The sequence below is a fragment of the Pristis pectinata genome, chromosome 11 (assembly GCF_009764475.1).
Source record: "Pristis pectinata isolate sPriPec2 chromosome 11, sPriPec2.1.pri, whole genome shotgun sequence".
NCBI classification, from domain to species: Eukaryota; Metazoa; Chordata; class Chondrichthyes; order Rhinopristiformes; family Pristidae; genus Pristis; species Pristis pectinata.
The window spans coordinates 39,147,833-39,159,993 of NC_067415.1; the positions used below are offsets into that span (position 1 = coordinate 39,147,833).

Below are 12,161 nucleotides of genomic sequence, written 5' to 3' on the forward strand. Positions count from 1 at the left end.
ATACCCAGAACTTAAACACAGCAGGGTAGGTGTGGTCTAACCAGGATCTTAAGTAGCTAGAGCATAACTTCAAGCTCTTAGTATTTTAGTCTTCGAGAGAGAAAGGCCAGTATTTCATTAGACTTTCTGATATTTTGATCTATGATATTTTAATCATCTATGTGCATTGATATCTCCTTGAGAACCACCACTGTTTCTAATTTTATATCAGTTAGAAAGTACTCTGATCTCTCCTCTCTAATATCAAAATGGATGCCCTCACAATTATTGGAATCTAAATCCATTAACCCATAATATCCCATTCATATTTTCTACTAATAGCCGTGTATTTTTATGCTTCCACCTGCACAGTTTACAATGTCAGCTGTCTTTGTATCATCAACAAATTTGGATAAGTAGCTCTCTATCCCATTGTTTATGTTATTAGTGAATATACTGAATAGTTGAGGTACCAACACAGATCCATCCTGGACACTGTTAAATCCATCAAAGCTACCTGCCAATTTTTTCTGCATCTTTCTTGTAATTCATCCAAATTCCTAACCCCTTTAAATAACCAGCCCTCAATTTCACGTCCTTTGAGTTTATCTAACATCGCCAGTAATGGGCCTCATTGAATACCTGCTGGAGGTCCAACTAAGATCCATAGACATTCCCATATCCACTACTTTAGTCACTCTTCAAAAATCTACGCTGAAACTCCATAATGAGCTGGAATTAGTCGATATCCCTATTTTTAATTATAGACCAGCTGATAGGAGGTCAATCTTCGCTGCTGAAAGGAGGTCAATCTTCGCTGGATGTACTAATTTAAAGGCTGGTGATGCCACATTTGAACCACTAAACGACCATGGGCATAAAAAGTGATGATAGACTTTCAGTTAACGTTTCCAAACTATGTGTGACACGACCCTAAACTCACAACCTTCCCTCCAGCTACATCAAGAATTAACCTAAATCCTATCTGTTTTTGCACTTTAAAAAATCTTACCTAACCTGGAAAGGATAACCACATTACACTGAAACTATTCCTATGCACTTAACATTCCCGTTCACTATCCTTTTGATAGAGGAAATTTGTCTCATTCGTTGATTTCTTTGCAGGTTGATATCAGATAGAATGTTTGCCAATGGATGGCAACAAAAAAGGAAAAGTTGGCGTGTACATTTTGATCACAAAAATTCTCTAATTATAATTCTTTCCTGTTTTGAGTAAGAGACGCTGCCAATGAAAGACTCCAGGCTGGAAGAAGCGAGAGTGCGCCTTGCATTCGCCACCAGATGGTGGTGCTTTGAAGTAGAACGGTGCTGGGAGAGGGGGAGGAAGCGGTATTTTTTTGGTGTTTATTGAGAAGCTGTTTACCAGCGGGCAGGAGCCATGACCGCATTGTCTCTGTTTACAGTGGTCTTGCTGGCTTGGATGGTGCGCCGCAGCCGCAGCTATGTGATCGTCAACTCCGTGTCCTGGGCAGTCACTAACCAGGAGGAGACGGTGTCCACCGAAATCGACGAGGAGGACGGCGAAGTACTGCCCAACCGGCTCTTCCAGAGCAGCAGCAGCGGCGGCAGCATCTGGAAAGCCTCCTACCCCGCCGCCGTCTACCAGCAGCAGCAGCAACCGCAGCAGGACGGCATCGGAGAGTCCAGGGCCGTTGCCAGGCTGCAGAGTCACAAAGAGGCGCTCGGCTTCCCCTCCAGGATGTTCTCCTACCGCAGAGATGGGTTGAGTGTGAAGGGGGTCGGACAGCCACCCCCCGAGCCGCCTCAGCGGGGGAGAGCACGGATCGCCCGCCACCTGCTCCACTCCAGTAACTGGGGCTTCCTGGCCACTTTCTCCACCCTGGACAAGGTAGAGGCAACACCCCACCCCTCTTGCACCCTTTCATGCTGAGCAGATGTAGGGCTGCATTGCACTGGGTTTCAAAGTGAAATAGACCATGCTGATAGACACTGCCGTGACCACGCTGCGGCAAAGTTCGATAACTTTGAAAGATTGTTTCCTCTCCTTGAATAATGCTGAGTGAACTGAGCAACACTGTTTGGTTGAGTATTGTTACCCAGCTTGCAAGCAAAAAAAGCTACAGGTTCCTAACATTGTGCGGTTCGCAGGAGAATTATGCATGGTTAAAAAGATTGTTTTAACAGATTGTTAAGTATGGAAGGCTGAATCACAACAATCAAAAGCAGATACAGAGGTCAATAATCTTAAGTACAACTATATTATGTTGGGGGAAAAGTTGGATGTACTCCTCACTGGGGAGAGAGGGATTTCAGTGTTTTATACCAGGGAAAAGCATTATCACTTGGAGATAGTTTGGTGTATATGAAAGACTTTTCTTGGCCATCTCATTCGTTTAACATGTGGAGTAATGGTTTTCATAAACAGCGTGAGACAAGTGCGACCTGCTAGCATGTATAAAATTGAAGGTGGCTTTTAAACATTAATTTCTGGCTGAAGATTAATGAGACCACTATGGAGTTGAAGCTGGTAAATAAAGAAATGTTTGGACTATTTATTGGACCATTAGCTACCTTGACTGCATAACAAAGGATCTGTTAGCAGGGAGGATCAAACAAAGGACCTGGGTATGTCATACCTGAGAACTCACCTTGCTGACTCAAAATCTAAGGCTGCGTGCTCCAGCTATAGAGAGAGAATCTCCCATTTATGTAAGAATGAAGCATAAGTAGGCCATTTGGCTCCTTGATGGCTGATACTTTATCAATGTCCACTTTCTCGGTGATCTCCAACTGTCTAAAAATCTATCAATATCAGCCAGATTAATATCTACAGATCTATCAAAGGAATGGAGGGATAGTGCGGGAAGGTGACCCTGATGTAAAAGAACAGCTGTGATCTTATTGAATGGTGGAGCAGGCGCGAAGGGTCAAATGACTCACTCCTGCTTTTGTTTCTTAAGTGGTTTTGAAAATTCTCAACATTCCCAATTTACAGGTACTGAATTCTAAAGATTTACAGCCCTCTGAGTAACGAATTTTCTTTCTCCAAACTCCTATCTTGAGTTGCAACCTGAGCAAACAGTCTGTCATCATTTACCCTGTCAGTCTCTCATAGAATCTAATTTTGTTTCAGTAAGATTACCTCTGGCAAGGATAAATTGCAATGAGTCTTGGTCCAATCCTACTAATTTTAACCTCTTGGTTCCAAGAACATCTCTGTCCTCAACAATGGTGGGGTCCAGCATGTGTGTGCTGAAGACCAGGCTGAAACATTTACAACCATGTTCAACCAGAAGTGACCCATCTCAGCTTCTTTTTGAGATCCCCATCATCACAAGTTGATCTCAGCCAATTTCAGTTCATTTCACACCATTTCCAAGAAAGCAGTCCTGACACCACAGTATGCATCAAAGTCCATGGGACCAGACAACATCCTGGCTGTCATACTGAAAACCTGCAGCCAAGAACTAGTTTTGCTCTGGACAAGCTGTTCCAGTACCATCACAACACTGGCTTCTCCCTGACAATGTGGAAAATTGCCCAGGAATGACCTGTTCACAAAAAGCAGGACAATTCCAATCTAGCTAATTATCACCCAATCAGTCTACTCTCAAACATTAACAAAGTTATGCTATCAAGCAGCACTCACACACCAAATAACTACTCAATGATGCCCTTTCTGGGTTTTGCCAGGGTCACTCGGCTCCAGACCTCATCACAGCCTTGATCTACACATAAGCCAATGAGCTGAATTCCAGAGGTGAGGTGAGGTGAGAGTGACTAACCTTGACATCCAGGCAACATTTGACTGAGTGTGGTATCAAGAACCCCTGGTAAAACCCAAGTCAAAGGCATCAGAAGGAAAATAGTACCATAGTCGGAGTCATACCTCGCAGAAAGGAAGATGATTGTGGTTGTTAGAGGTCACAACTTGTTCACTGCAAGAACTCCTCAGGACAACGTCCTAGACCCAACCATCTTCAGCTGCTTCCTCAGTAATCTTCCTTCTATAATATGGTCAGAAGTGCAGATGTTTGATGATAATTGCAAAATGTTTAATTCCATTTGCAACAACTCAACAAATGAATCAGTCCCTGCCTGCATGCATCAAGACTGAGACAATATTCATGCATGCTCTGATAAGTCCACAAAATGCTATCTACAACAAAAGAGAGTCTTAATTGCTTATTCATGACATTTAATGGCATTACCATTGCTGAGTCATTTATCATAAACATCCTGAGGGTTACCATTGACCAGAAACTCAAATTAGGCCAGCCAAAATTTGAGCAGGCAGAAGCTTGGCATCCTGTAATGAGGGTCTCACCTCCTGTTAACCCATAGTCTTCCACCATCTGCATGTCATGAATCAGAAGCTTGATGGAATCCTCTCCACTTGCCTTGGTGAGTGCACTTGCAACAATGTACAAAACTCAACACCATTCTTTGACAAAAGAGCCTGCCTGATTAGCACCCCATCCGTCACCAGAAGCATTCATTCCCTCCTCCACTATTGCATGGTAGCTGCAACTTGTGTCAATGAAAAACTCTGACAGCACCTCTCAAATCTATCACCATGAAGGATGGCAGGACCATTGATACATCACCACCTGCAGATTCCCCTCTAAATCACACCATCCTGCCTTGGAAATATGTGGCCAAGCCTTCATTGATGCTGGGCCTAAATTCTGGAACTCTACCTAACAGCAATGTAGAATTACCTTCATTAGAGGGACTTCAGAAGTTCAAGAAGCTCATACCACCTTCTCAAGGGCAATTTGAAATGGGCATTAATTGCTGGCCTTGCTGATGTCCACCATTTGACAAATGATTAGTTAAAAAAAATCTCTGCTCGTAAGATAACATCCCCATCCCAAGAATTAACCAAATGAATCTATGCTGCGCCAATTTCAAGGCCAGTTCTCTATATTCTTTCTTAGCTAGAGACTGAAATTGAACACAGTATTCCAAGTGCAATTTTACTAAAGCCTTGTACAATTACACCAAGGTGTTTTATTCTCCATCTTCCTTGAAGAAGGGTTTACATACCATTATCTTCCTAAGTGTTTTATGAACCACTGCACCAACATTTAACAGTTGTTATTTGAGAAATATCTCATTTTCCTCTTCATCCGACTAAAGCGAGTAACCTTGTATTTTCTCACATTTTATTCCATCTGCCTCTTGCAAACTCGTTTAACCTGCCATACTCATTTGTGAACCCTTCACGTCACAATTTCTACCTAGTTTTGTATCACCAGCAAACTTAGGATATATTACCATCTGCCTTTCATTTAGGTCTGTGATTGTAAGTAGCTGAGGATTGTTCTCTGTGCCACTCTAGTAACAACTTGCCTACCTAATAAAAGACAAGTTATTCCTACTCTTTATTTGTCAAATGACCATTTTTCTATCCATGCTGATGTATTATCCATAACTTTATGAATCCTTATTTTAATGTATCAAACTTTCATGTGGTTCTTGATCAAATACTTTTTGACAAGCTATGTCCACCATCTCCCTACTAATTATCATAGATATTAGAATTGCAATACATGATTTTCCTTTCATAAAGCTACTTTAACTCTGCACAATAGTAGTGTGGTTTTTAAAGTGCCCTGTAGAAAGGTTCTTAAAAATGGATTCTGACGTTTGTCTGAAAACTTACAACAAGGTAATTGGCCTGTAATTCTATTTCTCTCCCTCCATTCATGAGTAGTGGTAGTGCATTTGCTACCTTCCAATCTGCTGGGATGATTCTAGAAACTGGAAAACTTTGGTGCATTGTTACTAACGCATCCACTTTCTCAACAGGCACCTTCTTTGGAACATTTGGTCAGGTCTAGGGATTTGTTGACTTTTAGTCCCTTTAATTTCTTCAGGACTTTTTCTTTAATAATTTTAATTACTTCAAGTTCTTCACTATCATTATACTCTTGGTCAAAGTCAAAATCAAAGTCAAGTTTATTGTCATATGCACAAGTACATATTGAAAGGTGCAATGAAAAACTTACTTGCAGCAGCATCACAGGCACATAGCATCACATAGCAACATTCACAGGAAAAACATAAATTATACACAATTTTTTCAAGAAAAACACAATTAGAATGAAACAAAACAAAGTCCATTTTAGTGCAAAGTGACCAGAGTGACCATAGTGTTGCTAAACTGTGGTGGTGAATAGGGTTTTGCCAGTTGGTTCAAGAACTGAATGGTTGAAGAGAAGTAGCTGTTCTTGAACCTGGTGGTGTGCGACTTCAGCCTTCTGTACCTCCTGTCTGATGGTGGCTGCAAAAAGATGGCATGGACTGTGGGGATCTTTGATGTTGCCTTCTTGAGGCAGTGCCTCCTGTAGATACTACTGATGGTGGGGATGGATGTGCCCGTGATGCATTGGGCAGAGTCCACTACTCTCTGCAGCTTCTTATGTTCCTGCATGTTCGAATTGCCTTTCCATACCATGATGCAAGCAGTCAGGATACTTTCAACAGTATATCTGTAGAAGTTTGAGTGTTCAGTGACAAGCCGAACCTCCTTAACCTCCTAAGAAAGTAAAGGTGCTGGTGTGCTTTCCTTATGGTTGCATCTATGTGCTGGGCCCAGGACAGGTCATCCAATATGTTAACACCAAGGAATTTAAAGCTGCTGACTCTCTCCGCCGCTGATCCCCAATGTAGATTGGCACATATTTGTCCTCCTTTCCCTTCCTGAAGTCAACAATCAGCTTTTTAGTTTTGCTGACATTGAGTGAGAGGCACCACTCAACCATGTGTCCAATTTCACTCCAGTAAACCGACTCATCGCCACCTGTGATTCGTCTAACAGTAGTGCCGTCGGTGAATTTGAAGATAGCATCGGAGCTGTGCTTAGCCGCACAATCGTGGTATAGAGAGTTAGAGCAGGTGACTAAGCACGCAGCCTTGAGGTGTACCTGTGTTGATTATCAGCGAGGAAGAGATGTTGTTACCAATCCTCACTGACTGAGGTCTGCCGATGAGGAAGTCAAGGATCCAGTTGCTGAAGGAGGTACAGAGGCCCAGGTCTTGAAGCTTGATGATGAGTTTGGATGGGATGATTGTGTTGAACATCCAGCTGTAGTTCCTGTTGTCCAGATGGTCCAGAGCAAAGCGAAGAGCCAGAGAAATCACATCTGCTGTTTACCTGTTGTGGCAGTAGGCAAATCGGAGAAGATCTAGGTCATCTCTGAGGCAGGAGTTGATTTGCGCCATAACCAACCTCTCAAAGCACTTCATTACGGCGGATGTAAGCGCTACTGGACGGCAGGTCACCACACTCTTCTTGGTTCTCCACCACTTCAGTTTTTTTTGTGCATTTTGCATTATATTGTGCATGCCAACTATTTGTTCCGTGCTTTAAGTGGTTTCTTTCGTTCCCACTACAAATTTTATTACCTTTACCTCTATGCACTTTTAATCTTTATTCTCTTTCCTGATATTCTATCATTTCTCTCATTTTTGATCGTCCATGGCTTGTTCTAAAATGCTCCTGTCAAATGTACTACATTTCTTGGCAACGTTTCAGTCCCTTCCCTTAATGTTCTAACATTAACTAAAGATCAATCACTTTTCCTCTCACCTTATTTTTCAATTGAATGTACTTTAATTGATAATTGTAAAATATTTCTTTAAATGTTTGCCATTACTTGTTTATTCTGTTAGTGATGCCTTCTGTCAGAATAGAGAGATAGAGTAACACACAAAATGCTGGAGCAACTGAGCAGGTCAGGCAGCATCTGTGGAGGGAAATGGACAGTTGACATTTCAGGTGAAGACCCATCATCTGGACTGAAAGATAGAGGGGGGAAATAGCCAGTATATAAAGAGTTAGGGTGGTCAGTGGTGGGATCAGATTTATCCTGCAGGTCATTTGTCAATGGAAAGAACAAAGTAAGGTTTTGGATACACCCTTTATTAGAACTTTTATTGTGTTTTATTATCCTGGTTCAAAGCATTATAAAAAGATTATATTTTTCAAAATAAATTATGACAGATGGATATTGTTTTTAAATTCATTTTTAAATTTATTATACTTTTCTGTGCTTTGAGTCTCTCCATAGTGAATGTCAGTCCAGACTTTATGACCCGTGGCAAAGCAATGGAAGTTGGTACATGCCATGAAGAAAGCAGTTCCCAAAGGTCTGGTGATCTCTATGCACTGCTACTTTTCCAACACCCACTGCTACCATGCTTTAGTTCATAAGGACCCCTAGTGTTGTGCTGAACAGGCAATCACATAAAAAAATTATCACACAGCAAAGTAGGAGAGAAAAGGATAATTTTTAACAAATGTTTTAATCATTTAAAAGGCCACTAAATAATAATTAGAATATAAATATATGATTTAGGTAGATGCTGAGATATAAATTAATGAATGAAACTGAAGCTTCAAAATGTATTAATTTTATGTAGGTGGATTATAAGAACTGTTTTTGGTTTGCTCAGTAGTAATTATGGCTAATTTTCCATTGAATGCTCACTTAGATCACATGCATCCAATCACGGTAGTGTAGCGATTAGTGTAACGCTATTACAGTGTCAGTGATCCAGGTTCAATTCCTGCTGCTTTCTGTAAGGAGTTTGCACATTCTCCCCGTGTCTGCATGGGTTTCCTCCCACATTCCAAAGACGTATGGGTTAGGAAGTTGTGGGCATGCTACGTTGGCACCGGGAGAGTGGCGCTTACTTGCGGGCTGCCCCCAGCACATTCTCAGTAACGCAAAAAGATGCATTTCACTGTGTTTTGATGTACGTGTGACTAATAAGTAAATATCTATCGATATCTTATAAGAGTTTCATGATATTTCATAGTGAAACAAATTCTTAAATAGCTTAAGTTCACATCAATTTAAGTGCTTTCTCTTGATTCTGTTGGAGAAGATTGCAAGCAGCCCATCTATGCAGGAGGACTGAATCACTGACAGTGATTTCTGCATTGAACTATGCTTTTTGATAAATACAGAACTTATTGTCAGTTTAGTGATGTAATAAGGGCATATGCAAATAGTTTTTGCCATCATTACAATGGCAAATTCTGGCCCATTATGTAGCCAAACATGTGGTTTCAAATCCCAAGACAGAAACTTGGCTACACAAGTCTAGGTTGAAGGTCCGGTGTAATACAGTGGAAGGCAAAATGACACAATCAAGAGCGCTGCTGCCTCACAGCTCCAGCGATCTGGGTTCAATCCTGACCTCCTCTGTGTGGAGTTTGCATATTGTCCCTGCAAGCAGATGGGGTTCCCCTGGGTGCTACCACATCCCCAGGATATGTGGGTTCGTATTTAACCAGTAAATTGCCTCTAGTGAGTAGGTTAGTGCTCGAATTTGGGGGCAGCTGATGGGAACGTGTGGAGAACAGGCTAAGAAAAAATTAGTAGGGGAATTGGATTGCTTTGTAAACTGGCATAGACTTGATGTGCTGAAATGCCCTCTCTCTGTTGTAAGGAAATATGGAGATATCAGTGGAGGTGCCAACTTTCAGGTGAGACGTTAAACTGAGGCTTCACCTGCTCTCTTAGGTGCACATAAAAGATCCCATGTTGATACTTCAAATCATGGGACTTATCCCTAGTATGCTTGTGAATGCATCTCTCAAGATGACTGTTCATCATCCCTTTGCTGTTTGTGGAAGCTTGCTGTGTGTGACTTGGCTGCTGTGTTTTCTATCTCTCAACAGTAACTACATCCTAAAAATACCTTAGAATGTCAAGTTGTGAAAGGAGTAGTAAAGGACAAGTCATTACTGAATAAAATAAACTGCTCACTGTCCATTTATTCCATATAAGGCCACATGGAGGTACACAAGAGCAATCAAGGATGATTAGACCTTCATTCTGTTCATGGGGACAGTGAACAGAATGCTTGAAGCTTCGAACTCATAACATGGAGTACCATAGCCACAAACATATGTTCCATCCCTTTATGTTGAATCACCATGATACTGTATAATGGATAAATAATATAAATGGGGGCAATCAGATCTAATATATACAGATTTCCAGGTTCATGCAGGTATTAATCCCTAATTGTGCAGTGAGAAATATACATACAGCATTAAATATAGACAAACATCAAAATTGTAAAAATATATTTAACAAAAAAATTCCTTATGTTTTACAGTGAAATTTGATATTGTACTTTCTCCACATGACATTTGAATTGATTGTTGCAGCACTGATTTCCACAGGCATTTTTTTGTGAGCATTGTTTATGTTTCAAGTTAAATATTACACAAGAATAGAGCATTGGTATGCTCAGTTATATCTGAATTCATGGTTAGGTGTTTGTTCAACCCTGGTTGCTATTTATTTTATCGTGACCTTGAGCAACTTATTAGTGTAGAATATGATTAGGCTAACAGTGGGATGCATTGTTTAGACATCTCCTTACAGACAACAATTAGGGGTCCATGCAGATTGCAACATCCTTTTGTGAAATTTTTGATTTTAAGTACTCCTTTGTGAAATATTGTAATTAGTTCATTAGATTATTACCTTTCATTCCCAATGTCACATACACTGGCTAACATCCATTTGAAAACTAGATACTATAAATAGTTTGTCAACAGTGTGCCATTGTTTTCAATGATTTATGGCAGGTTAGCTGAATAGTTGAAAAAAACTTGACAACTTGTACTATACAATTGATTGATGTCCTTAAACATAATGCATTAACAGTTCTATCTTATTTGCTTACATTTTATTTTATTATGTGATGGAGGTATTAAAATACTTGACAGTACCAAGAGCAGTCTAAGTCTGAACATTTGTCAAAGCCTTGATATGATAAACAGGTCCACATGTAGGACAGAACACTACCGTTAACTACGCTTGCAGAAAATAGCAGCATTCTGTTAAACACAAAATTATACCCTATGGCACAAAATAGTAATGCACAACTCACTGGCTCAATAATGTAAAACTAATGCTTTAGGAGGTCACATTAAGAAGAGCTGTCTGATGACTAACTCTGAGTTGTTAAATTTTACCTACATGAGATTCAATCTCTGAGAAAATAGGATTGATCCCCTAGGAATACAAATAAGGAAATTATTTCTGATACAACATTTTTGGTCTGTTTTCAGAGTCAGAATGTATTCCAACTCTTTCCTGATTACCACGTTATCTTGTAAGCTGTGTGGTCCATTGCTCTATTCTTTGCTCTTGAGTATGTAAATTGCAGGTCCATTCCTCATTTTCCTATTATCCCAGTTTCATTGGGCCTGACCGATTTCTTTATAAATTGTTTTGCTAGTGTTTCTACAGATCTATGTCCTTGGTTTATTTCAAGGAAATGGTTCCTGGCAAGTGATAGGGAAAGGTTCCGGGTGAATCCTGGAGAGGAAAGGAAGCCAGATCAGGAAAGGCTCAGTTACTCCTGCTTCTCCATGCGTACAAGGATAACTTTAAATAAAATGAATTGTCTTAGCTGGTCTTTGTTCCAGTCCACCACAGTTGACTTGGTTGTGGTTAGGTGACACCATTGAGCACCAACTTTGCAAATACATAGGAGACACAAGAGATTGCAGATGCTGGAATCTGGAGCAAAAAAACAAACTGCTGGTGGAACTCTGTGGGCCAAGTAGTATCTGTGGAGGTAAAGAGATAGTGAATGTTTTAGGTCGATCCTGATACAGGGTCACAACCCGAAACGTTGACTATCCATTTGCCTCCACAGATGCTGCTTGACCCACTGAGTTCCTCCAGCCATTTGTTTTTCTCAAATATATATGAAGCTCTCACTTGCATATGATGAGGACTTAACATGCCTCCTGAAACCTGAAAACAAAAGTGGGAATTGCCGACACGTGGAATTAAAATCTGGCCTCCTTTTTATTAATTTTAGCAGAAGCTATGTAACCTCACCCTCACTTTAAAAGCTTTAGACAGAGTGTCCAATTGGAGTCATGCAGGTTTTTTTAAATTATTTGTTTGCAGTGTGCTGTCCTGAGTATGAACGTATTTAGAGCAATTGCTTGTAATCTTTTGAAAGTGCTATTGCGCCCTCTTGAATGATCACAGTCCTTGTGATGATGGTGTTAGCAAGGAATTCCAGTGTAGTGACCCAGCATGAAGATCAGTAATAACTGGCTAATTCAGTTTGACCTGTCCAAGAGGGGCACTTGCAAGTGATGGCGTTCCCATGGCATTGTACTCTTATGCTTCTTGGTAGATATTGTA

The 12,161-nt window shown here is 40.6% G+C and overlaps 1 protein-coding gene across 1 annotated transcript in view; it reads left to right on the forward strand.

Annotated features, from left to right (window-relative positions):
* The first annotated feature begins 1,326 nt into the window (after positions 1–1,326).
* Positions 1,327–12,161, forward strand: part of creg2 (cellular repressor of E1A-stimulated genes 2) — a 28,893-nt gene continuing 18,058 nt past the window's right edge. Inside the window, exon 1 of the mRNA XM_052026005.1 lies at positions 1,327–1,849. Coding sequence (XP_051881965.1) covers positions 1,379–1,849 — 471 coding nt within the window. The 5' untranslated portion in view covers positions 1,327–1,378. The remainder of the gene's footprint in view (positions 1,850–12,161) is intronic.